The sequence below is a fragment of the Channa argus genome, chromosome 11, assembly GCF_033026475.1.
Source record: "Channa argus isolate prfri chromosome 11, Channa argus male v1.0, whole genome shotgun sequence".
Lineage (NCBI taxonomy): Eukaryota > Metazoa > Chordata > Actinopteri > Anabantiformes > Channidae > Channa > Channa argus.
In genome coordinates, this window is record NC_090207.1 from 15,351,746 (window position 1) to 15,379,538 (window position 27,793).

General features: G+C 38.6%; 2 protein-coding genes across 9 annotated transcripts; one reads left to right on the top strand and one right to left on the bottom strand.

Moving 5' to 3' along the window:
- Window positions 1–27: 27 nt before the first annotated feature.
- Window positions 28–18,967, bottom strand: LOC137136676 (ceramide transfer protein-like). 5 transcript variants are annotated; one of them, XM_067522296.1, is made up of 18 exons: window positions 18,237–18,967; window positions 17,916–18,050; window positions 15,351–15,467; window positions 9,368–9,475; window positions 8,937–9,075; window positions 8,402–8,485; window positions 8,081–8,238; window positions 5,785–5,877; window positions 5,584–5,670; window positions 5,225–5,317; window positions 4,766–4,843; window positions 4,066–4,161; window positions 3,759–3,891; window positions 3,592–3,662; window positions 3,353–3,481; window positions 2,993–3,122; window positions 1,751–1,888; window positions 28–722 (listed from the first exon to the last, which is right to left on the bottom strand). In XM_067522296.1, the coding sequence occupies exons 1-17, from the start codon at window positions 18,324–18,326 to the stop codon at window positions 1,761–1,763; spliced, it is 1,869 nt and encodes a 622-aa protein (XP_067378397.1). In that variant the 5' UTR covers window positions 18,327–18,967; the 3' UTR covers window positions 28–722; window positions 1,751–1,760. The 5 variants fall into 5 exon arrangements, with proteins under 5 accessions (XP_067378397.1, XP_067378396.1, XP_067378398.1 ...); XM_067522295.1 differs by having other exon boundaries at window positions 28–1,620; window positions 18,237–18,965; XM_067522297.1 differs by lacking the exon at window positions 4,766–4,843 and having other exon boundaries at window positions 28–1,620; window positions 18,237–18,965.
- A 1,675-nt stretch (window positions 18,968–20,642) lies between these two features.
- Window positions 20,643–27,571, top strand: polk (polymerase (DNA directed) kappa). Of its 4 annotated transcripts, none has more exons than XM_067521844.1 (15): window positions 20,643–20,733; window positions 20,850–20,979; window positions 21,133–21,252; window positions 21,361–21,513; window positions 22,121–22,252; window positions 22,364–22,514; window positions 22,700–22,921; window positions 23,279–23,403; window positions 23,517–23,776; window positions 23,861–23,893; window positions 24,024–24,120; window positions 24,862–25,033; window positions 25,187–26,203; window positions 26,800–26,848; window positions 26,925–27,571. In XM_067521844.1, exons 2-15 carry the CDS (start codon window positions 20,851–20,853, stop codon window positions 27,004–27,006), a joined length of 2,742 nt encoding a protein of 913 aa, XP_067377945.1. In that variant the 5' UTR covers window positions 20,643–20,733; window position 20,850; the 3' UTR covers window positions 27,007–27,571. The 4 variants fall into 4 exon arrangements, with proteins under 4 accessions (XP_067377945.1, XP_067377944.1, XP_067377947.1 ...); XM_067521843.1 differs by having other exon boundaries at window positions 26,956–27,571; XM_067521846.1 differs by having other exon boundaries at window positions 23,610–23,776.
- The last annotated feature ends 222 nt before the right edge of the window (window positions 27,572–27,793 follow it).

The window sequence follows — 27,793 nt, forward strand, 5'->3', positions numbered from 1 at the left end:
TAGGCCACCAGCAGAACACTTACTCAATTTTGTTTTTATAACAATTTTAATTTACAGAACATTGTCAAATTGCATTACATTTAGTGCAAACAATAACACTTCAGATGTACAACTTAGAAATATACAAACTGTTTAGATTGAATGACAAAATATCAATTAAAAACACTAAATGCATTCTTGTAGTCATAAGCAAAACAATTGTCCAGATCCTTTCTAACCCCCGACCTCTCAGACTGAAAATATGATGGTAACATGGTCTTTAGAAAATCCCCAACTTTTTCATTGCATTGAACAGAGTACATATGTAACTCTTGAGGTAAGATGATATGAAATGCTGACCTTTAATCTAAGCTTTTTCTTCAGTGAGAGATGGGATGTTTCAGGTTCATTCTGTGTCTAAAGCATTCTGAGGGTAGTATTTTAGCCAAAGGGCAGGGGACCACTGCACTGTAGTGTGGCATATGAAATGTAATGTTAAGAGTGACTGGGGGTATAGGGTGAACATGACAAAGTACTATAGATTAACGTTATTAGTCTGCACAATAGCAGCAAGACTAATTTACTAAACCCACGACACTCATAATGGACAAAAGTCTGCCTCATAAGGGGCAGATTATAGTGAAAACAAACTAGGGACAATGAAATGTATCCACACATCTCTCAAACAAAGAGAGCAATCTTAATATCAGACGCCATGCCTGGTCACATGTACATACATGCATCTGTCAGAAAAAATGGGAGAAATTAAGGTTAAAGACAGATACACATGGACAATCGACCTGAGCTTAGCATCTACTAACAACAGTCAACCACATCAAAGATTCTATATCTGTTTAACTGTGTCAAAAACATTGTCCGACATGAGTTAATTAGACTTGTTCTTTATGTCCTGCTTCAGATTTTCTTTTCCCATTCGAGCTATGAAATTCAAGCATTTAACAGTCAGTTCACATTTTGCACATACACGTAAACTAACTGAAACTTTAGTCTGGTTTAAATCTGTACAATACCTTGTGTCAACAGTGCTCTCTGAAAGCTGCTTTATAACAATCTAGAAATGCAAAGATTTCAAAGCTTTAGGCTCTGACCCTCCATCAAACTGCAAAGAGAGTCATCACAAGAGGGATCTGAGAAGCCAGAGAGAGGAGACTCTGTACCACAATTCTAATTTCCTGTCAATATATCTATTGTCTTCTCTCATGGTACTTTCTTTAGCAGCAACAAAACAAGTAGCTGTAATATTAGTTAATAAAGCAAACCCAAAAAGTCAAGTATGTAGAAGTATGTAATCATAAGAAATGTACAAAACTATTTACTAAAAAAGAAGCACATAATTGTAAATTGGAAACGCTTGAATTTACATACATATTTACCCATGACCAAAAGATGGTGTTAAGTTATTATAACGTGGCTTGGCAGACAACCACCAATCCGATAAAGCTCTAAAACTCTTGTTTTCCTGTGAGACATCTTGGATGATCAGGTGTCCCACACACATTGGTTTGATAACACATCCTAAATTACCAAAAAAAAAAAAAAAAATGGGGTCATGGAGTCTAGAGTCTGTTCAATGCTGAACAACACTGTCAGTTCTCTGGGCAACCTCTGCTCACTACAGATCTGAAATAAGGATGACATTTTTAAAGTCAATAGGCCGGAAATGAAAGAATGATAACACTCAGTTGATGGACTGGCTGTAATTAGTTGCTTTCTCAGGTCAAATGTAAGATATGTTTTGATGTTTGGTTACCTTTTTGTGTTCAGAAGAGGATGGTTTTCCCAGCAGTTTTCTCCTGGACATAGGAGGTGAAGCGTTTCAGGAACTTGGGATACTCTCTCTTGGCCACAGCTCTAAGGACTGAGGCTGGAGCCCAGCCGCCTGGGTTTACTGCAGCCACACAGAGAAAAGTCATCAGGAGGTGTCTACATACTAACTCAGATAAAACTAATTATCATAAACCCACAGTGTACAGATTCAGTCCACAGAATGCAGTCTCGGCTGCCCTCTAGTGTGAACAGAGTATGATTCCCCTCCCCCACACTTTTTCCCTCCCATGATCTGCTTTAGTTTCTCTAAACAAATTGACATAGATTGAAAGATTCCTTCTTCAGCACTGCATCATGTTACAATCTTCTCACATTCAGGAAGTCAGAGGTAGAGAGGAAGCTGTGCAAGTCTTGGCAGATATTAAAAAGACACAAGCACACAGACCATCTACCTTTCACAGATAGTGTCAGTCTCAACTGGACAAAGACAAAATAGCAGAAACCCTCCTGGCTGATTTCTGAGAAATGTTGTAAACAACTCCGCAGCATCATGAATGTTAGGAATCATGCACTGCTCAAACACGCTGCCCGGATGCAACTGCGTCATGGGCTGGCTCCACTTGTTTCGTTTTTGTCAATTTTATTTATCTTTGTGTAAATGTTAAGTTGAGGTCAACCCTTGTAAACCTCTTTCAAGCAGCTCATAACAAAAGCATGCTTAATCTTGCAAACAGTATCTCTTCTGACTCTTCCCATTCCTAAATGAACAAAATCAACTTTTGCCATCATTAGTGTATATGGCCCTTACGGTCCCTCTGTTGAAAACGAACAAGCTGAAGAACTATACATTAGGTCATACTGTTGCTTAATCCACATAAGGGTGGAGTTGCATGAGATGTGAATGTCAGAGCATAAATAAAACAACCTGCAGCTTTTTTATTAATTTATTCCCAACTACCTTATCATCCACTCAAGTAACTTCATATTGTTTGTGCAAACTCAAGCAAACATTTAATTTGTATTTATTTAAACTGATGTGACAGCTGAATAGCTGGACTTTAATGTTTTCCTTTGGCTAACACAAAATATATTTAATATTTCTTAATAAAAAAAAAACAAAACAAAACAGTTTGAGCTAATCGGATACAGTAGGTTGAATGCATTTCTATGGAGTATAAAGTCAGACATATAAGATTGAGAGGCTTTGATTGCAGCCTGATCTTACCATTGGCAACATAGGTGATTTTGCAAATGAGGTTTTCTCTACTGATCTCTTTATCACCCTCTGGTGGGCTGACCAGCGTCTGGCAGATGATGGCGACATTGATTTTGGCACGAACACAGCGGTTTGTGGGCTGAAAGTCAAACAAAAAAATAAATGCAAACAATCCCCAAGCTGCCACAAATCTCACTGTAGCTTATTTGACAGGCTGACATAGGTTAAGAGGTGAAACTTTAATCAAAGCCTAGATAAGTGAGCCCAAGCAGCATGTAGTATTTTCAGACTTATACGTTTCAGATAACTGCGCTAACTTAACACCAGAGACCCACTTAGATAATTATAGGTGAAATGCAGTAATCTTACAGGGGCTTTATCATGGTCCACAGAGAAGTTGCAGACCAGCCATGTGTCTGGATCATTTTCATTTGTTGGTAGGATCTTCCTGATGGCTGACAGGTAGAGCACGTCTCTCTGAGAGGCAGGCCACACTCTCTGAAATGCAGCCAGAGATATACGGTTGGGCAATCACATCAGCTGTAGAATTTTACTCATATGTGCAATGCATTTCAGCAATATCTAAAACAACCACGAGCTCAGTTTACCTTGTGTGTCTGATAAACAATTACTGCATTATCAGAAAGGGTTTCCACAATGTTGAAATTTTCTATAGTGGCTGTGGGAGAAAGAGTTCAGTCAGATTATGAGGGGTTAAATGAGAGAAAGTTAAATGGTGTTGAAATAACTTGGACGCCTGAAAAAGGGAACCTACTCTCCCAGTCCATTCGCACAGCTGTGTCCCAGAAGTAGTGACAGACCTCATGTCCTGTCACGCCCTTCACAGCATGTGTAGCTTTTAGAGGATCCAGCACAATACCATTCTCCTCCACTTCCCTCCTGTACACCTGTGACACAGTGTGGTTTGAGACAAATGGGTTCACTACAAATCTCTGCTAGTCAAAGATTTTCCCTGCTTCTGATCTATCAACTATAGTACCTTCTAAATATGAAGATCCTAATATTCACAGCTTCCAAACGATTGAAATTATTCATAAGCACTGTCTCTCCTCTGTACTCACCTTCATCTCTCCTTCTTCTATTACCAGCTGCCAGTTAGCATCTCCGCCCACATCTTGAAGAGAGTAAGTCATATGATTCTGCACCATTTCCTCCACCTAAGAGACAGGCCCATGTTCATTAAATTCGTATGTTTCAGAGTGTTTCATGGTCTTTACTTTCCCATTTGATATGCTGTGAAACAGGACACAGTCCAGAGAAAAAAAGAATACACTGTATTAGGGTTGTTAAGCTCAAGTGCATGTTCAGGTATCATATTATAAAAGGTGCTGATAACATCGTGAAAGGCAAACTGAATTTTTTTTTTCCTTTAGCAACTTAGCAGTGACCAAATGCATATTACACACTACATTATGGTCGGGGGTCTTCTTCATATCCCAACAATACATTATTAGACTGGATTTATGCCGGATTCATGCTGTGGAAAAGGAGGGGGTGAAAAATGAAGAGGTTTTATTAATCTGCAGTCATGCAGTGTTAGACTTCTATCAGAGGTATGGTGACAACACATGTAATCTAAAAAACAAATCAGTCAGTCCAGTAATTTCAAAATCATGCATCTTTTTGTTACATAACACTGCTAAAGGTTTTTGTACTATAACATAAAACTTAAAAGCACAAAAATGTTTGTGAAATCCTGGGGAGACTGGCCAATAGACACCCATGCTCTCTCTGACTACCTCTGTTGACTAAATACAGTACCTGTGTGCTGAATCTGTGAATGTCATCTGAAGCACTGACTAGCTCAACGGAGGACAGGGAAGAAGAATGGCTATGGAGCTGTACAGTAGAAAGAGGAATGGAAGAGAAAGAAATAAGGAACAAAACAGAAAGTGGTTCCACTGTAGCAGACTGAAGCAAACAATCACAACCTGTTCAAGTGATATTTTATATGAAGATGTTATGGAAGTTATCAAAAAACTGCAATAAGTGCAAACTGATTCTGCATGTGAATAGAATGGGGGGAGCATGGACACATTATGAGACCATGTTATTAAAACAGAAGCTGCAGGACTTTTTAGAAAAGTCACACTTGATGTTTGTTTGCTAGGCTTTAAACAGGATAGATAAGTGGTAGAAATCACAATGAGCCTTTAGCGCAAAGCAGCACTGAGAAAAAGGGGAATGGAGAAAAGACAATCCAAGAAATGTGTTGAGCACCTTGTTGGCAAATCGGTGTGTACCAATGGTGGAGTAGGTGTCTCCAGGAGGAACCGGAGTTAGTCGAGGTATTCTGACCTTCTCTGACTGGCACTGAAGGACACAGAATAAGTGGTAAGAGGGATTAAATTAATAAAACACACAATAGAGAACAGAGAAAGTCAATGCCTCTTGTGCAGGTGTGTGTTGTCTGTCACTGCGCTTAGGTACCTTAACCCTTTCCAAAGGCAGAGATGGATGACAAATGGTCAGTGATTTATTATGCCTTGTACACACACAATGTACATTTGATTTATACATTCAAAATGTGAATTACACGGTCCAAAAAGAATAACTTGAATAACAAATTGTAATCCCACCTGCTCCTCTATCTTGTCTTGTCTGTCCAGTTCAGCTTCCACTGCATCAAAGAACTCTTCATCATTAATCAGACTGTTGGGCCCCTCCTTTGAAGAGGAAACAACAAACAAGTGTTGTCAGATGTACAGGAATCCTGTGAATACAGCCCTGACCAAAGTGCAGTATGATCCACATGTTGAGACTCGAATCAATCATCTTGCCTCATAGTCTGGGCCTCCATAGTGTGACTTCTTCTTTAATTCATGCACAGCAGATTTGAAGGCATCTTCAACCCTCCTCCTCTTATCCAGCTCCTATAAACACACACACACACACACACACACACACACACACACACACACACACACACACACACACTCAATGGTTAAGGAGGGGTAGCTGTATGTCAGTCATTCAAGAAAGCTCACCGTTTCATTCAGGTGAGTGCACTCTCAAACAGGTTTTACCTAATGTCTCATTACCTGCAAGAAGCACATATGCTTCGAGTATGTTACACAAAACACTATCCAATGAGAAATGTAAGACATTTGGCCCTCTCAGTATGTGATCTATTGTATTTGCCATTTGTTGCTTAAAATCAAAAACACCCTATCAAACCAGCCTAAGCTATTGGTCTTTTTGGTAGAGAAAATGAATAACAAAATAAAATACAATGTGTTATATAGACTTGGCTCTGCTGAAACCACTCCACACTGCAACAAGTGAAAGGACAGAGAAAATACTTGAATTGGAGAGAAACTTAAGTGTAAAAGGAAGGCACAGACATATAATACACAAGAAGGTGGTCGTCTTGCCAGCTGTGTGTAGACAGACTAGGCAAGCTAGAAGGACAGAGACCTACTGTGACGGAAAAGCTGCAGGTCTGTAGTGGTATCCATCTCTTATTCTGGTATTTGAGCTGCTCTGCCCTTGTCTTGTGCGAAAGTTTCCACCAACTGTACCATGAAGTCTGAGCAGACATTTTCCTATTTACTTTGCGTACATGTCTGAGCAGGCGTGTCTCGTTCCTTCAGCATGGGTTTTGTAACTATTTGTATTTCTTTACTACACATTGGCAGCTAAAATTCACACACATAGCTAAATACACTGTAGATATGACTGAGGTAGTAACTGGTCAAGTAACTGGGAACACTTCCCTGTTTTTGTCGTTTTTAGGGTTGGGCGTGCTGCCTTTACACACAGACGGGAAAGAGTGAGAGAGAGAAAACTGGTTTGACAACAGCAGGTGAGTGGAGCAATGTAAAAGGAGTTGTAAAAAGCATACCATTACTGACACAGAGCACTTCCTAGATAAAGCCAAATCGATACATTTATGATTGTTATTGGAACTTGTATAACACAAAATGACCAAATAACAGAAGGATTAAAGCTCATCATGAGTAATTGCTACAGTCTGACTTACATATTCTTATAGCTATTACATTTACACCCAGTATAAATGACTTTTCAGTTATCTAGACTTTTGAAATTGAGAACTTGAACTGTTCTTCATTACTTTTGAAATGTTGATAAAGCACTCCTTCTGTTATATTACCTTATACTCAATACCTAGAGTACTTCATGCTTTATATGAACTGGTGGTTGGATGGAAACTATATCTCCAAATAACACTTATTTGTTTTTATATTAAAATGTAAAATGTCCTGCTAAAGGCGCCTTAACGTGACACACAAAAACATTTTGTGCTGATAAAACTTTTTTCTCCAGAGTGAGTACAATTACAAGTACTTACATTTGGGTGCTTGCCGATATCAAGTACCGATACGAGTACTAAATGTTTCTAGCATGACTTGCTGGACAGTAAAACCCTCATAAATCTATTGCACAGCTGAGCTGATGAGAGACACTAGCAAACACTGCTACATTTAGAATAGTACTGGGAACACACTTGAAGACTTTCAAAGACAGCGCACTGTTTCCACCAACTGTCACAGATTCCTAGTCTCTGAGATTCTAGAAGGAGCACACACACCTGACAAGTGGAATTTCTGACAAGATATGACAGCAACCAGGGTTTCATGAAAGAAAGAAAAAAAAAAACATGAACAAAGTACAGACTTGAGGTGAGATCATAGATGGAGACAAGTGGACTGTAGAGTCTACTGACTAATATAGAGGTAAAATAACTTCAGGTAAAGCTCTGGTTGCTGTAGATCTCTCCTGGTTGTCACCCATGTCAGTTCCAAATATTAAACGTATTTAAAATATGTTGATATGAAAAATGAGAATGCCTGTTAGTAAGTAGATCTTAAGACCTCAAGTTAGCTTTACTTTTGTCATTGTCAATTACCCTAAAAGAGCTCTAAATTACAGATATTTCCACTTCCTATGTAGTATTGGAGAGCAGCACGAGTGCAAGTACACAGGGGTAAAACAGGACAGAGTCTAGAAACACACACGATAAAGACAATAGAAAGCAACAATTCTCTCCACAATCTCCGACCTGCATACTGACACTGCACAGTGAGTTTCATTGAATAAAGTGTAAGACTTTACCTTGTCCAATCTCTTTTGCCAGCTCTCCTCTCGTTTCACCATTAGTTCGATGCAGTGGGACAAGGTGGAGAGAATGCCTGCTGTAGTTGCCTTGAATGTGATGGCTTCCCCCTTAAAGTCTATCCCGTTGATACCTTTGGGACTGGCAGGGGAAAACACTCGGGGGAAAAAAATAAAAATTATAACTGAATATTACAAGTTTATGATGATTTAATAAAATATTCAAACTTTGCACATTAATGTGACTTAGTTTAATAAATGATTTTACAAATAATGTCAAATGAGCAAGGAATGATCAGAAGTTTATAGAGATAAACTCACATTTTTCTTTGCTGCCATTGTTGTTGTGAAAATATTCACCATCAGATTTTGTAGAAGTAGGAAAATCATCTTCGTCCTCCTCCTCTATTGGAAAGAAAACAACAGTCTAAACTCCTATGCAAATTACAAAATTATTTATTTATTATGCTACTTTTTCTTAATTGAACAACTGTTGATGAAAATCCTAATTTACAGCAAAGATAAAGAAGTATGTTCATTTAACCTTCTTAAAAGAGCAAGTAAAATATAAAAGTAAGCTTGAGCATTTTCCTCAAACATTAAAACATACCACAGGTGCTCTGTAAGTGGATATTGATTTATTTAATTTCCCATTGAGACTTACCAACCACCCTTCTTTAGCTCTCATACTGAATGAGCCAAGTAAAGAAGCTCACAATCTATAAATAGTTTGTCAGTACACATCAAGACTAATTCCTGCTCCTGATATCAAATTGTTTAGGTAAAACAGAACAAACCTTAAAGAAACAAAATCTTAATTTAAGTTTCTCAATAGTATATTTAAGTAACAGCTTACCTCTATCTCTCTGAAATTCATCTTTGGAGACAGCATCAGCACAGGAGTCAAAGTATTTCTGCAGGGTGTCCACCTGTCTGCACAGGATGTCACGGAAAGTTTCCATTTCGGCTAACTTCTCAAGCAATCTGTGGCCCTTCTGCGAGTACAGAGAAACAGGTAACAAAATGTCAACAAGATGTAACATTAAAACAATGGTTGTCAGAAAAATCTGTTGTCTCAACGATAAGGCAATAATATGTATTCAAAGATGAAAGGTTCAGCTTTTTCCCTTTTTGAACACATGGCCTTCTGCGTACCGACCCACTGAGTGGTACCACTGAGCCACCAGGCCCCCAAGGCACTATTACAAATACACATAATTATAATTGACCCATGGTCACATATTAACTGCTAACATGTCTTGTAACATCTTCAAAGCATGTTTTTACCTTGAAGGAGGATGTTGACGTAGCAGACAAGGCACTTGCTGCGGAGGTGAGAGACAACATGGAGCCATGGCGCCTCAGACTCGTTTCTGAGCCATAACCAGACTCGGCCTGCAACCCAGACAAGGGACAAAAGAGAGCATGTATGATGAAGACGACGGGTAAAAGGGTTAGAAGAAACCAAAAAAGTATGGAGAACAACAAAGAAAAGAGGAGCGACCAGATCAGTAATTAAATAAAATACATTGAACAATCTGTAAACTAACAGAAGAGACTACTGCTCATCAACTGTAAAAAGACAAGAGGAAGCTCAACCCTAGCAGTTAGCACAACTGAGTAATACTGAGCTGGATCAGAGCAGCATGTAAACCTGCACAGTCTGTTGAGAGGGACTCAGCCTAGACAGACACATGCATAACAGCCTATTAACCAGCCAGTGGACCTGACACTACAACATCAATTACACACTATTCCAAAGTGAACACATCGAAGTTTGATTTCAACTTACTGAAGAAAAATACTGTGCAAGACTGAACATACACTGTACTGTCTAACATGGCATTATAAAACAGACCTATGACCATTAGGGAGTGGCAGTGACAGCATTTGTTCCTCTAAACTGCCAACTTAAGACTGGGCGATGCCTGTGACTGCTTACTCAGTAAAAGTGACAATTGTATTGTATGTTTATGCACACCCAGACAACCCCACCAAAGCAAAATACACTTGTCCCACATACACCTGTTAACTGCTATCCGGTACAATAGAGCAAAACGGGAAATTTCCACACACGTATTAGAGCCCAACATGTAAACTCATACTGGTACAAAGCTAATGTTTAAAAAGGTGTTACAGGGTAAAGTCTGAAAGACCTTAACATGTTAGTTGCATGTTTTATAACCTTATTTGCTTGGATTTGGTGCATAGTTTAGATTTAGTGAATAGTTTAGATTTAATTACTGCAACATATAATACAAAAAAGGGTAACTATATTAACTACAAGCACAAAGATATATTTCTTAACAGTAAGCAAACCAAAGGGGTTTCTGTCAGGTGACAAACACACAAATGCCACTGAATCTGACTCAAAGAGGTGGCAGAGAATTTATAATGAATAGTGAACAGATAGTGAGCTCAGTTGTAGTGTTTGAGATAATGATAGATTTTCTATTCATTACACAGGTTTGTTTTACCAATAAGTAAATGTTAGGAAACAAAGATTTAGTACGAAAAGCAGAGTCATTTTATATAACTGTAGAACTCCAACTCCTATCCTATATTGCACAAATTTAAACTAACATAGTTACACTGTAAATGCAAGGGACTATTTAAGGAAATAGGATAAATACTGATTTTAAATACTTTTAAACTATATCATCCTCTGCATCAGTGCAATCTTTTTCCTGTTAAAACAAGACAACTTAGAATGAGAGTTAAGCATTTACACTCATGAGTAAATAAATATTAAACAAGTGCAACAGACTATAGGCTGTTCTATAGAGCTCTTAAGCCCAAAGAATCTGTTTTGCTTCAGCCTGAGATAATTACTCATGGTACTGAAATATTTATTACACTATTGCTTGTTTGGGCAGAAGCCAAGAGGCATAGCAATGCACTGCCATGAAGCGATAAAGACCAATCTGTGACTTTATGCATCTGGTCAGCTACATGACACAACCATGCAAACTAAATACCCACTCATACACAATATGTGAAACAGAATCTTCACCCACGAGTTTGTTACAGTAATGATATAAGTGTATAGTAACTCACCATAGCAACCACTGTGTATTTTTAATTCTTAGGTGATTAGCTCTTATTAAAAACACTGGCAAGCAAACAAATATGCAGCAAAACCTTTTAATTAAAAAAAATAATAAAAGAAAGGAGGACTTACAAGGACTGACATGCGGTGGAGACTAGCAATAGAGACTAGCAATGATAAAGCTAGTCAAGCTAGTCCATCTATGCAAATCAAGTGAAAAATGACATGCATGCAAAAAGAAAATAATTGCTACACTCTTTGGACAAGCGCAAAGAAGTCATCCAGAGTAATCATTTATATCTGAATAATGGCATATCATAAACTTTAGTGATGAGTGACAGTGAGCAAGCAGCATGCCAGCATGCTATAAGCCCACCATTCGGCCATTCCAACAGCCAAAGCAGAGTAGGACACTGCTGCAGTCCCGCCGGTTTGCTGGCCCCAACATGGCCCAGATGCTGCCTCAACACTCCCAGTGTTCTGACAATTCAGATGCTTTAATCCAGTATTCGTGTTTCCCTGGACACACCTCACTGAGGAACAGAAGGGAAAATAGGTTGGGGAGAAGAGAAGCCATAAAGGCTCAGCTTAGCTTTCCACATAATAGATAGCAGCAAAAAAAAAAAAAAAAAAAAAAAAAAGAAGGGGGGGGGGGAGGGGGGGGGGGAAGTAGTCATCTCTGAAGCATTGGAGAGGCAGAAACGATGAAGCTGAAGAGAGACACTGAATAAAAAAGGAGAGTCTTGGAATTCCTTGGTAGAGCAAAGCAGGTCAGTTACTCTGCAGAAATGCACATAAACTCAAAAACACATACAAACATGCAATCCGCTTGTCTTGCGTAGATATATCAACAGAGCACACACCCTAATCTGTGAAACCTTTTCATCTTGTCCATCTTTATGTCTAGCATCCATCACTGAACAGGAAATAGTGACTCTGTGTTTGTGTGTGTGTGGAAGAGAGAGGGGTGAAAATTAAGGGTGCATGCATGTACAGTATGCATTAGAGCAAGAGAGAGACGAGGGCTGTCCGGAGTTGTTTGTGTGATAAACCAATAAAGTACCAAATGGGTGGGCGAAAGAAGCAGCCTATTGCACACATTGTGACAGCGAGAAAGAAAGAGAGAGACAGCGAGGCAGAGAGTAGGAGGCAGGCAATAACATTTGTCTGGTCTTCTGCTTTACTTCTGTCTACGTGACTCCACCGCTTCTTAATCTGATTTGCTGATGTCCTCTTGTTGAAGCCTGACCTGGGCCAATAGTGCTCAGACTCAGGCTGAAGTAAAATGAATGCAGGGGAGTTTCCTTAGTCCCTCTCATACCACCCCTGTGAATCTGACAGAATGGAATAGTCTTCCCTGTATGATCTTGATTTTTTTTTTCTGTGAGAACAGGCAATAAAACAAATGTATTATTCATCAAGAGCAGCACTTAACCCCCCTGAATTTAGCACAACTTTCCCCACCTCCAGCACATCACACCCACACATAAAAACAGAAATGGACAAAAATCACTTTCTTCTCTAAACAACAGACCAATTGTAATATGGCTCTGCAAATTAATGGTAAGTGCTTTTTCAAAGCATCACATAAGAAACATTTTACATTTGTAATAATGACCTGATCAGTCCGTGTTAAAGCACATTTATAGCTGTTGGACACTAAGATGAAAACAGAATCAGTTAAACAGGGCAAAACAATAAACTGTACAACACTTTAAAAGGTAACTGTGAAAAGCTGAATGCTGTGACATAATTTGTACCCGACTTATGGAAAAACACGTGAATGCTTACTAGGTGACCTCACCCATTTTTAACTTACATCCTACAGTTTGGTTCTGTTGGGAGTGGTAATAAATTCATTTTTGCCTTTTTTCTTCTTTACATGATATTATCAGAAGATCTGATGATTTCATTACGTTGCTAATGCTATGGAAGTTGTATCTTTGTTGAACTGTTTCTCCAGTGCCCCTTCAGATGACATCATCTGAATTGAAAAACTCCAGATGACATAATTTGGAGGATTCAAATCCTTCAGGTCATGTTAGCCAGAGTTAGCCAAGTTTTACAAATAGAAGTAGAAAGATATTCAAATACAGAAAAGGTGGACATTTATTACTATTCATATACATGTACTTCCCCAACCACAACCATAAGAAGCAAGTTTAAATCAGTAAAGTAATCATTACAATTTAATTATTTAATTAATTGTCAGGTTAATTGTCAGGTGCAGTCACCTTCCTCCTGTTCATACTGGCCATGACCATTTCCTAAAGCCTTTCAGTGCAAGAGAAATTGATCAAAGCCAAAGTCCCTTTTCTGTTCATAAATCAAAAGAATCACAATCAGCCTTCTAAGGCAAGTATATTGGCACATAAAAGAGATTTGACACTGGTAAAAATTTAACTTACAGTAAAAATAACAAGAAAGATGCACATTACCAACCAACAAACATGAACAAAGCAAGGCAATAACAAACACAAAAAATATGACTAGCAGCAGGGGAGAAGAAAGGATACATGTGTATAGTTAGATAAATGATAATTAAATAGGTAGTTTAATAAATAACTTTAGATGCATACAGTACAACTCATATGTGTGGAGCTGACTGTACAGTATAAACAGCTTGTATTTTAGTTGTTAAACAATTTATGAAATATATATTATTGCACATATAGTGGAGTCACAGTGGCTTGCCTATTGACTGCAGGGTTGCCAGTTATTTGCCTGACTCCCCTTGGCCATAAAAAATGTTAAAGTGTCCCTGGTCAAGTAAAAGTTACAATGTTAAAGTGTCCCTCCAATTCCAACAGTGCAAGCCAGCACACAATTGAGTGCCAGTCCCAAGCCCACCAAAATTGGTGACTGTTGTAACATGTGGACCACACAATTTGGTGTTGTGAACCTGAGTAGATGGGGTAGGCCATAAGAAAAAAACAAAACAGACAAAAATAATAATAATAATAAAAATCATATTGCAAAATTGGACTCCAGAACCAAAGAAAACAAACAAAAACAAAACAGAAAACTGCAAGTGGTTATCTATCCACTTGGGAGCAGTGCTACTACTGCAAATCCTGTGCAGGCAGTGCGGCACTAAGCTTCCTGAGGTTACAAAAACATAACCCTGAAATACTCTCATATCATTGTTAACAAATCAGAGACCTGTGGTCACTCACAATAAACTGACATGCCACTGACACATCACCAACACCACAGCACCATTTTAGTGGAGAAGCAGGGCTAATGACAATTTACCAGCAGATTTATTTATTTATTTATTTTTAAAGGGCTTTGACTGCATGGTGGTCCCTCACCTATTATGACTATTAGCTACTGTAATAATGTGGCAAACACAAGCAAGAAAAAAATACATGCATTAGCTGTTAGCCATTTATTCCTCATTATCCATTCAGATAATGCACAATATTTAATTGGATTTCAGACAAAGTTACCGTTAAAGCAATGTCCATTTTTTAAATTTTCTGTGGAGTGATTTGAATGATATATACACTAGCTTATGTATTTCAATGTGTCATACATTTTGTTTCTCTTTACAAGATTACAACTTATAAAGCCATCTGGTCTTCTAGCCTATAGCGTCATGTGTAACATTTGAAACAATTCCAAGTGCCACAAATATTGAAAATGTTACCAACCAAATAAAGGTTTTAATGAAACAATTGAGCCTTGACTAATCAGACACCCATAGGATACACACCTAAATACAACCTTTGATACACTATCTGAACCACAACACTTCTCCAGTAAGACAAGACAACCTGATTTAAACAAATTATTCTGAGATTATTAACATGATGTCCTTGTAGAGTGAGCAGCTGCCTGGTATCTGATGACAGGGGGTATCCCCACTTCAACGCCTCACTCCTTAAATTCCTCACATTCCCAGGGTAAAGTGCTGTGTCCTTGAAACCCTTTTCTACTATGCCAAGCTCACTAAACATAACAGACAAATCCCATTGAGTTCACCACAATTCAAAACTGAACCTGAACACTAAAATATGTGAATAATGCAGCAAAACATTTTTTTCCATTGTGTGAGAAGGCAAACAAAAACGACTACATATTCCCAAGGGCATAAGGAACTAACACAACAGGTCATGACTTTATTACAATGAAATCTGTACAACAAGTAAAAAAAAGGAGCCAACAAGGAGATCCAGTAAACCCACGTTGAAAAAAAGAGAAATACAAACAACTCACCTTGTGCAACTCGATTGATTCAATCCACTGGTGTCTGTGGTCAGGATCTTCAGCTCTGAGGTACCAAACACTGTCATTCACACTGATGTCAAAACGACACTCGTCAAATTCATGAGGCTGCAAAGAAAATGCAAAGAAAAAAAAGTGCATGAGTCATGTCAGGAAATACTATCAACAAGACATCTGTATTTTAATACCAAAGCTAATTTTCCGTAGTTACTATACAGTCTTCTGTTTATGACACCAGCTGAGAAGCGATGACACGTTGTGAACACACATGGATTCAATCACTCACAAAAAAAAGCCTCTTCCACACAATAAACAGGAATTTTAATGAGAAACTGATGTCTTCTTTCTCCAGACACAACGCTGAACTACCACAGCACAACTATGCAAAAAAAACAAACATACTCTTTCAGCAGCAATGTTATGAACTCAGGTCATTATAACCTCTGCTGTTGGAACAAATCTCTAAACTATTTCACTGTCCCGTTCTACAATGCACCCCACCCAGCTCCAACCACTGACCAGCCCCCAAACACGGGCACCAAAGAATTCCCCTGTTTCCTCTGAGATTGGAATTTGAAAACTGCGCTAAGCAGAGGAAAGGTTTGTTTTCCAAAGGTTCCATAAATGAAAAAAAAAAGAAAAGGAAAAGTTGATCTGACACTCCTCCAGCAGCACCGTAGCTGCTCTGTCAGCTGACAATACACTGTGTTGACCAAGTCTAATTGGATTTTCTGAATGACACTCATGTGCCGATTAATTTGCTTCCACTGACAACAGCAACGCACACACCAACTCTGAGCGCAGATTGTTAGCCTGTGTAACTTTATGCAACATTGTCATAACATTTTAACACTGGTGTTGCATTTCACAAGTTGGATAACCAGCATGTTGATATAGGTGAAAGGTTTTCTCTGACCTTTAAGTGCCTTCTATGACTACAGTCACCAAAACCCGCAGAAAATATTTACCCCCAGAAACAGGTGTAAAATAAGAAAATGCCCTTCAGCTTCAGTGTTTCACTTTAAGGATGTGCATGCAATGGTAACATCAAGTGCATTAATTGCATGGAATCACTGCTCCATCCCTGCAGTCTATCTTACTGTGCTGTATCAGACACAGCCCATAAACTTTTTATTATTTTTTTTTTTTACAATCCAGTTTTTACTGCTTTCATTCTGACTGGAACATTTTCTTTTCCCTTGTGTAAGCACTGGTCTATACCCTGCTGCTCTGCCTTTTTACTTTGCTTAGTACTGTGGCACCTTTAGTGTTAAAAAAAAAGAGGTAATTTTCAGTCAAACATTACAAAAGAGAAAGTTCACAAAAGAGGTATATATATATATATTGTAAAACTCAAGTGTTGTCTTATGCGAGTCACCTTTAAACTAATGTGTGTGTATACATGTTTGTACAATATTTATGATCGTAACACCGGGAATATAAATATTTACTATTGTGCCAGAAGGTTGCTTAGTGCAAAATTATAATTGGAAAATACCAATTAAGAGAAAAAGCTTTGAATGATTTAAGATTTTGACAACTCCATGATTACAAGAAAATAAAGTAAGCTTCCATAATTAGAAATATCTGCATATATAAAATAATTTATAGCAAATCCTGCAAATATTAAAGCACAGTGGGGACAGTCTGGTGTGTTTCTGTAGCTCCACAATGTTTAACAGACTTAAATTAGGCAAGAAGAGAAGCAGAGGCTTGTTTCTGCATTCTTGACTCCTCATACCATGGTGTCCTTAGACAGTACTGGCTTTGGATGTAGGTAAAGGGGAGAGGGAGTAGAAAGTAGCTGTGCAGGTCATACAGCTCTAATTATTAATGAGCATGTGTAATAAAACACAATTGCAAAACACTATTGAGTAGTTTCACTCGGATCTGAACAAACACAGGAATAATCACTAAAATAACCAAACTGCTTAGACTAAACTAACTCTAAACTTTCAGTGTTGTTGTGTTAATCCAGTTTTTAATCATATAATCCTATTACACAAATCACAGTGAAACCATTTGTTTGGCCTCTGTACTTGGTGGCGGTGTGCTCAGGGAGAACAGTAAATGTTTAACCAGGTTGGAGGGATTTCAGCTTATCTCACCACCAGGAGGCCTGCATAAGGAGAATACAGGTACAATCTTAAAAGTATGTGGAAAAATCTTTCAACACTTGGTGAAAAACAACCACAACTGTGCCATAACTGCAATGCACTCAAGTGACTGGTAACGAAAGAAATAAAAAGCCTGCTAAAATACAGGTCTCAGTCCCACCTGTAATCATAATAACAGCCTCATTACTGGTTAATGTTTACCTTTCTATGTTGAGCAGGGATTGAAGGAATAGAAGTTCAACTTCATGCTACTGACAGGAAAATACATTAACAAAACCACGAGACCTACTACAGAGCTAACCATACACAAGAAACACTGTTGTAGAAAACGAAGCATGTCATGGTTCTTTTTCTTAAAGCCATATTGTGAGCAGGTGCTACGCTCATTCAGCCTTCTAACTGTGCATTAGAGAGCAGGAGAGCCACAGAAAACACTTACTGTGATGACAGCCTTGCTGAGGCACAGAGACCCCCTGCAGCCGTACTCCCGTTCATCCTCCGACTTGTAGTAGCTTAAAGTATTGTTTTTCAACACGACCCATCGGTCCTGCCATCCGTGAATGTAATTTGTCCACTGTAAACACAAAAGGGCACAAAGTTTGATTTACGTGTTGACATGAATTACTTTTGCTGTTACTGTACCATTAGTAATGGTCCCTTGGATCTGAATTATAGTCTTATTAAAATAACTGTTACCCAAACAATAAGTATTTCTGTAGCACAAAATAGGAACCTTTATAAGCGATTCACCTAACATTACCTTGCTTAAAACCCCTCCGAGCTCCACGGGCTGACCAGATTCCGGGTCCACATCCTCATCCGAACCGGACGATGAGCTCTTTTCGGACATTTAAATCAAAGCTTCGAAGCAAAGATGAATGCGATTTTATCGACAAAAAGACGTACGTTAACACTACAAACTGGGTTAAGTAACGTTATCTAGTTTATTATTGCAAACAAAGTCCGAGCCAACCCCGCTGATAGCTTCTTTAACTTCCCCGTAATGTTTGCAAAATAGCTTTGTCGGCATAAACTCAGTGTCAAAACATCAGCTGAAAAGCGTTAAAGTATCTTAAATGACTTCGACCAACGTATATTTTCTTGTTGCAAACGCTTCCAGAGATGACAGTACAGTTCCAACTTCTCAGTTTTGCGGGCTTTGTTTTGAAACTGACGTCGAATACGAATCAGACTAGCTAGTTAGCGTTAGCTGTCAAACGACGCAACTAGCTAACGTAAACTTAACTAGCAGTCAGCAACTTGTCACCCGTTAGCTAGCGTCGCCGCTGTCGAATAGCGTCCTAAAAGAGTGGTCGATAACAAAGGCCTTCGTGGTAACGCTGGATCTCAGAATGAATCCGATTACGAGAAGTGGATTGTTTCGTTCCAGTAGGTCCGCATTTTAGTTAGCAGTAGCTTAGGACGACTAGCTTGTCTTCATTCAGGCTAGGAGGAGGAGGAGCTGCAAGCACGCTTTACTGTGTACCTTATAGAGAGCAGTGTCAAGTGCAGCGCAATGATGGCTGCAGGGGAAAGTAAACATGCCTTCTTTCAAATTAAAAGCATTATTTTTTTCCTAAAACAATGAAGTAAAATCCACAAATACATGTGCTGCACAGATAGGGGATATATTATTTTACTTGGCTTAAATATCCATACCCACGTTTATGGTGGGTATAAAATGTGATGTAACGTTAACTTATATTACCCGACCGACCCTCCCACAGTCCAAAGACATGCATGTTAGATTAATTGTCCACTCTAGAGCTGTCCATGCGTGTGAGTGTTAATAGTTGTCTGTTTGTGCCTGTCTGAGATCGACTGGCGACGCTGTCTAGCGTGTACCCCGCCTCTCTTCCTATGACAGCAGTGAAAGCCCCCCCCCCCCCCCCCCCCCCCCGCGAACCTACACAGGATGCCTGGATGGATTTACTAATATTATTTTAGCGCTTTGCTTTGGAAGAAAAAAAACACCGGAACCAGTTTTATTTTTAATTACTTAACTTGCATTTTGCAAATGTCTGAAATAGTAAATCAACTGGGTCAAGTTTTATTTGTTTGTATTTTGGCTGACATGGTGACTGCAAGGCTGCTGCATGTTCTCCTGATCGACATTTATATTATTTATATTATATTTTTTATTTCAAGTATGTAATGTTTTTTCTGTAGCTCTCTCTTTCTGGGTATTTGGGATAATTTAAACATGGTGACAACGCAGTGTTGAGTTCGCAAGGTTCACATATCAGAAAATTCACCTGCAATTTCTAAAGTCTAACAGTCCAAAAGAAATATTTACTATTATTCAAGGTTCATTCTGTGGTTAAAATTTTATTTATGTTCACATTACTGTAACTGTATTTTATAAAATGACATGTTTTAATAAACGTATTTATCTAATACGATATGTCCGGACTATTTTTAACCACCCGAGGCCGCTAAAGGACTCAAACTAGTTCCAAAAATCAGGTCATGGAAATCACACGTCAACACCACGAAGTCTTCACAATTTGTTCTGATGTCACTTTTGTTTAATGTTGCTACTGCAATTTCTCGACATACATATACACATAATTTATCTGACGACATTTTATATTAATAGTAAAACATTTGAATATTGATTTATACTACTTGAATGGGCCAAAGGGGGCTTTATGTGATTTGTGACATTATTAATGTGACATGCCATATAGCGGACGCGTGCTCCACACAGCAGGCCATGGGAAATACCAGGACTGGCCTGCCAGCAACTGATAGACATGGTTTCCACACTGGCATCTGAGCTACCAAGATCCCAGTGGGACATTCTTCTCTCACACGCCCCAGCAACCAGGCAATCAGGCAGAAACGCATAGAGGTCAAGGGCTATGGGAGAATGCATCCACCTCTGGGGGGTGGGAGGGGGTTCACATATCAGAAAATTCACCCGCAATTTCTAAAGTCTAAAAGTCTAAAATAAATATTTAAGAATTTATTTGTAAATATTACGAATATTACCTAACGATAAAAGGGGTAGATTGTGATCTTGGAAAGTTTTTAATGGTTCAGTGAGATTTCAAATTCTCATTTAGTGATTTTCAATTTAACAACTTTCACATAAATCTAATTTGTATGTATTAATAGCAGTAAATAAGACAGGCCCGCCTTTTCCGGTGCAGACTAACGTAGCCGGAAGTTCCGCCAAAACTGTCTGTTGATGTTTTCAAAAACTTGCGGGGCATTAGGGCGCTGCTTGTTTGCGTCCAGTTTAACGTGAAACGGTAGGTTTCTAATTAAGCGTTAACGCACATATAAATTGATGCATAGCATAAAGTAAAATGAAAAGAGTGTTGTGATGGTATGTTGGGCTGTTTTCTAACAAGAGCCCCTTCTTCAGGATGGAGAATGGGACTGCATTATCCAAAGGAGAGGGCTTCCTCTCCAGGATGGCCCTCAATGACAACAAGGCTGGAATGGAAGGTCTTGACAGGGACAAGATCAACAAGATCATCATGGAGACATCAAAGGTTCAGTAGATACTATTGTCTCCAGCCTAGTGCAAACAATTAATATTCCCAGTGTAATGATGCAGTCTGATAAATGTATATGTCATTGTAGCTTTTCATTATGTATGTGCTACTGGATCTGTAAGTCTTCCTTGGCCTTGATCTTCCCTACAGGGATCTAGGTTTTATGAGAATGAGCTAAAGAGAGAGCAGCAGGTGAACCAACGCATTGAGAAAATGATGCTCCAAAAGGCACAGATCACAGAGGAACAGCTGAAGAAAGCACAAGCTCAGGTAAGATGTGTTATCTGGGTAAAGTTGGCATTAAACAGTCATTTGTAGACATTAAACAGGCAACAAATATATATTATACTTTTTTAAAAATCTATTTTATCTGTCTAGGTGGAGAAAGTGGCCTTAGAGCTGGAGAGGAATCGTGATCTAAGCCGTGTAATTGTGCATGTGGACATGGATGCTTTCTATGCTGCTGTGGAGATGAGAGACTGTCCTGAGCTGGAGGATAAGCCCATGGCTGTAGGATCCATGAGCATGCTGGTGAGTAAAATTATTATGTGGGAAAATACAACCCCAATTGAAAAAAGTTGGGAAGATGTGTAAAACATAAATAAAAACAGAATGCAATGATTTGCAAATTGCAAACCATATTTTATTTAAAATAGAACATAAACAACACATCAGATGTTGAAACTGGGAAATTTTACCATTTCATGGAAAATATTAGCACATTTTAAATTTGATGGCACAAAAGTTAAAAGAGGGGCAAAAAAAGGCTGGAAAACTAATTCCTGCAAATTAAAAACAAAAGGAGGAGCATTTGACAACCAATTAGGTCAGTAACATGACTGGGTATAAAAGTCACCAAAGCGTGATTCTCATAGTATAATGTTGAGATAAATTACAATATACAAACAAGTCTTCATAGCTTATGCATGTAATAATATATACACTCTGCGTATTACTCCATTACTCAAAAACATGAAATGATACATTACACATTACTGTAAAAATTACAAATCCTTTTGTTTTAATTCAGTGTCAAGATTATAGGGATGGCTTCAAATCAAATTCAAGATTCAGACAGACTTTGAGACAGATTTTTTCCAATTAGTAAAAGTATTTAATCTCAACTTTTCTTTTTCAGTCAACATCTAACTACCATGCCAGGAAGTACGGGGTCCGAGCTGCAATGCCTGGCTTTATTGCAAAGAAACTCTGCCCCAACTTAGTCATTGTTCCACCTAACTTTGATAAATACAGAGCAGTAAGTGACGAGGTGAGAGTGATGAGGAAACACAGATAGACATACTTTAAAATAAATACCACTGAGCCTCTGTAATTTTTTCCTAAACTAATAGGTGCACATAAATATGTATCTCTGTGTTAGATCCGGGAGATTTTTGCGGACTATGACCCTCACTTCCAGCCAGTGAGCCTGGATGAAGCCTATCTGGACTTTACAGACCACCTGGAAAAGAGACAGAGCTGGCCAGAATCATCTCGTACACATTGCTACCACGCCAATGGCAGCACCTCAGGCAGGACTTAATTATCCAGAAATGTACAATGATTAGATGCTGTGGTGTGTTGTTTTCATGTAACTGCAGCTTTTGTCACAGTTACTGTCCACCAGACAATATGACAGACATTTCAGTGGCTTGATGCACTGTTAAGTTTCTGATATGGTATGAAACTTATCCGATTATTTTATTGTTCTGTAAAGTCAAACAGCAGATTCAGCATCTTCAGGAGGCAGTGCAAGAGGAAAAAGACCTCTCTCCAGTCTTGTTTGAGGACAGCCCGAGCTCCTCTCCCAGCTTGATAGGCTCTGAAGGTGTCAGTGGTGCTGCTATGGCTGTTGAGGTGTTTGGGACGTCTGTTGAAGAAGCGGTGAAAGAGATGCGCTTCCGCATCGAGCAAAAGACCATGCTGACCGCCAGTGCAGGTGGGGGGTGAAACCATTCTGATGGGATTAATCAAACCCTATCCATTATTGTCTCTCTATGAAGTTATATGGTAATTATGTAAAAATTGTTATTGTGAGAAGATTATTTCTATTCACATTATTTCCAGCTCCTCACCAGAGTGTTAAGCATTTTGCATTTGAGTTTCACTGGATTAATATTACATACACTACCTACATTTTCTTCTAAAACCAAACATGCACATGAAATGCCAGTTAAATAAATATTTGTTCTTTATAAAAAATAAAACTGCACATTTATTTAAAATTGTGATGAACATGTTTTACCAACTGCTTATTTACAATTACACTATTCAAATGCGCAAATCATTTTTCTAGGAATTGCTCCAAACCTGATGCTTGCCAAGGTTTGCAGTGACAAGAAAAAGCCCAATGGCCAATACAGACTCCCCTCCACCAGAGAGGCAGTTATGGACTTCATTCAGAATCTTCCAGTTCGCAAAGTACGATACTTATTGCTTAAACTAGAACATAAACAGTCTTATGGTGTTGTAGTTGCAAAATTGTGGAATGATGTTAGAATATTATAGTGTTTTCTTGTGTTTTTTTTAACCAGACCTTTTTAAATTTGGTGAAGGTGATGTGCTACAGACAAGGTAAAAATATATATAAGGAAAATCTGTATAAACATGTTTATATTTTCTACCAGGTTTCTGGCATAGGGAAAGTGAGTGAAAAGATGCTCAATGCGCTAGGGATCAGTTGCTGTTCTCATCTTGGCCAACGGATGGCATTGCTGTCATTGTTGTTCTCTGAGACAGCCTGGCATCATTTCATGCAGATTTCCCTGGGTCTGGGCTCCACATATATATCCAGGTATTGTGTGTTTGTTTAAAAACACTCACCGGAAAAAGCCAAGTTCAAAGTGAGAAAATACTCATTGTCTTTGCCTTCATACAGACATGAAGAAAGAAAAAGCATAAGTACAGAAAGGTTTGGTTTTTTTTTTAAATATATGTTTAAATGTTCTTTGAAAGACAAATGGCCACTTTTATGGTTCATCCTTCTAACTTGCTTTTCTTTCCTTTCTGGCCCAATCTTTTCTGTCATTTAACATTTACAGGACCTTTAAAGAACTGAGTAAAGTTGAGGAGCAATTGTCTTTATGTAGGGAGCTCTGTGATGACTTGGCAGGAGATATGAAGAAAGAAGGTCTGAAGGTACTGATTTAGGGTTGTAGTTGTATTTTAATATAAACATACCTCTGTGCTTTTTGACAAGTAGGTTTTCTTAAAAATGTCTTTGGCTGCCAGTTTATGTTATACCAATTATACACAAGGCATAGTATTCACAGCTTGGATTAATCATGAAACACTTAATGACTGTCTCAGAGTGTGCAAAAAGCAGTGAAATAGGGCAAGTTCTGGGAATATTTGAACAGAAATGGACAATGCCAATCAATTTAAATATTGGCAATGTCCATTTCTGTAAAAATTGGTTTTATTGATGGAAAAAAAGAAATACTATCTTCTTTTCGAACCCTCCTAGAATTGCTGGTTACAAACCGAATCTGATACAATTACCTCAACCTGTCCATTCCTTTTCAAATCGCTAAAGAAATTACTACAGTGTAGATTCCTTGGCACAACCATCAGGGTGATGGTCTGCCTAGGTCCCGCTGGGGCCTTGATAGCTTGAGGAAATGGAGGGCCATTAGAAGGCAGCAGGGGCTACTATAAGCCTTGGAAATGTCTCCTTGAGAGATGATCACATTACTATGGAAGTGCTTTGTGCTAGGTTACTCTTAAAATGCATTCTGGCAAACCAATCAATAATTTTACAGATTAGGCAGCTTTCCACCTCTTCTGTTTATGTTCCTTACATACAGTAACACTGATCGGCACATGACAGCTTTCTCTAATATGCGATTTACTTTGTTTTTTTTCTCCATTTTTGTGAAGGGTAAAACAGTGACACTGAAGCTTAAGAATGTGAACTTTGAGGTTAAAACCAGGGCATCAACGGTGCCATATGCTGTTGCTACAGTGGATGAGATATTTGCTATTGCAAAGGATCTACTTAAAACGGAAGTAGAAAATGAAAGCCCACAGCCACTCAGACTCAGACTCATGGGTAATTAAATACAGCAATTTAATTGATTTATCTATTAATTTAACTAGCTTAAAATAAATCTAAATGGTTTTTGACATGCTGCGTGTGAAAATATTAAGACAGATTGCACTAATATTGATATATTCTGCAGATAATTTGTTTTTGTATTTGTAGGTGTTCGAATTTCTGCTTTTGTCAGTTTGGATGATAAAAAGCCCCTGCAGAAGAGCATCGTTAGCTTTCTCCAACCAGGCAAAGCTGACTCCACTGGCTTTACACAAGAAATGCATCAAAAGCTTGAGAAAAAGCCCATCTCTGATTTCTCTATTCAAACTTGGTGCTTTGGTGGTCCTCCTCCAGTGCATATGTGCCAGAAACAAGAGGGAGGTCCCTGGCGGATTAAGCAGAAGGGGTTAGAGGGAGGCCAGATTAGTGATCAACAGTCTTTCTTCCAAAGGGCCCATGCCAAAAGACTGGAACTCCTGGCAGAAAAGTCAAGCACACAAGAGGAAGGACAGAGGGAGAATGTCTCTGTGATTACTCCCATAGACGTTCATGCTCAAAATGGTATAGAGTCATCAGTAGAAGTTCACAAGAGCAAAGCCTCTGGTTGTTTGGAAAATGACATTATTTTCTCCATAGAGACCCATGCATCCACATCAGGCTGTGGTAGCTCAGTGTCAAAGAGTCTCACCTGTCCAGTGTGTTTCAGGCAGGTTGAAACGACTGATTTGAATGTCTTCAATGGACACATAGACCAGTGTCTCAGTACTGCCTCTAGGAAGCCAAATCAAAGCGCATATCCCGACTCTGAGTCAGATTTGGAATTTGACATTGACCATAAAGTGGCGGAGAATTGGAATGGGGAGTGTAAAGTTGAAGCGAAAGATTTGGAGTCAAAAAGAGTGTATCCGCAGGAAGCCCAATGCAGCTCAAGAAATGATTTTGATGAAATGGTTTTGTCGATCAGTGGTCACAACAATAGCATGGTCTCAAAACTGCCTCAGGCATGTTATGATAAAGGCTCAGTCCTCATCTGCCCTGTATGTCAGCTGACCCAGGACACCGATGACCTCAATGTCTTCAACCACCATGTTGATCTGTGTCTAAACCAGGACGTCCTACATGAGCTGCATGGACAGACATCATCTCCCATAAATCCACCTTCAGTTACAAAGAGCAAGGCTGTAGGTAAGTGTGTGTGTATTAAATGAGGTTGTTCAAAACTTTGTCACTTCACAGGAACCCGGTCATTAATTCTGCATTGTGTGCCATGCGGCTCCAGGTATATCAGTGTTTCCTGCACCTAAATGTACAGCATTTCTCTGCGCTGCACCGATACATTCCTTTTAGTAATTCTAGGTTTTAGCAGTGTGACATTTTTTAGATTAACAGAAGTGTCTGTTTGTGAGTGTGTCAGTGCCCTATGACCTTGTTGTTTACTGACAATGACATTGGGTGAGAAGTTTGTATCGATTCCTACAGAAAAGACATCTTATTTCACAGTGTGGGGCTCTGTTTGCCCTAGTCTTGGAAATGGCTAAATTACTTTCTCACCTATTCATTTCCTACAATGAACAGCACCCTGGTTTCCTCTTAAACAAGCCTGGATTGGAAATTGCACTCTTTATATCCACAAAGAGGTGATGCAATTGTGTACCTCCTGTGTTGATGTCATCTTTTTTCCAGAGAAGAATTTAAGTCCTTTACACCCCCCCCACCCCCTTTTTTTTTCTTTTCCTTTTTTAATCCAAGTCCACGAGTGTCTCTTTCTGTTCTGTTCATAGATGGAGGCCAACTCCTGCCAAGGCAAGCAAGTAAAGGCAAAAGCAAAAGGTGAGACTGTTGACATGTATCTGCAGACCACACCGCTGTAATATGAATACATTTATGTTTATTTCTTGACTTTTAGACGAGACTCACCATCTTGTCCTTGTTCAAAGAGGGCTAAAGGCCTCGGTCCTCACAAGACAATTGACAAGTTCTTCAGGTGACAGCCATGCACACAACCTCATCTGGAAGACCTGAGGATTTTTCTACAAAAGATTTTAAAATTAAATGCTTTCCCTAGTCCATTAATTTACTTGGACAGGGTTTTGCAGTGACGTTCAGACCCACTGGCTCAAACTGTTTCTACAATAACAAGCAATGCCGTATTTATTTTTTTAAATTTATAAGATTGCTCATATAAGAGTCATTCAAGAGAGAAATTTTCACTAATATGCCCTATTTGCTTTTTATGAGACATGCACTAGACAAGATATGAAAGATGACCATTTTGTCATTGTCATATTGTGTTGCCATTTTTTTCTCAGTGAATATAAGCATAATTCTTTTCAATATATACTAAAAACTGTATATCATAAGGTTTTTTTTTTACATGCAAAATTGCCACTGTTTTTAGATTTTATGCAAGATATTTTTATTAAGACTTGTCCACTAAATACTTGTTATATTTATTGGGCTTTTCAATTAATAATATTTTAATGTGTTTAAAAATTAAATTAATATATCTTGTAAATGGAAGTTACAATAAATTACCATTCTGCTGAAATGTCACTGTGGGAAAAAGATTACATTTTATGTTAAGTTAAAGTGTTGCTGGTTTAAGACCCGAATCAGATAGGAGCAGCAGAAAGCTGTGTTTTAACAGCTTGTGTGAATATGAAACATACAAAACACCAAAAGAGTGTGCGGAAATATAGTCAAACCTCCCTGGACAAACTAGTTAAACTGCTGTTAGAGCTTTATGCTAATCTTTTGTAAACAGCACTGCGAAAG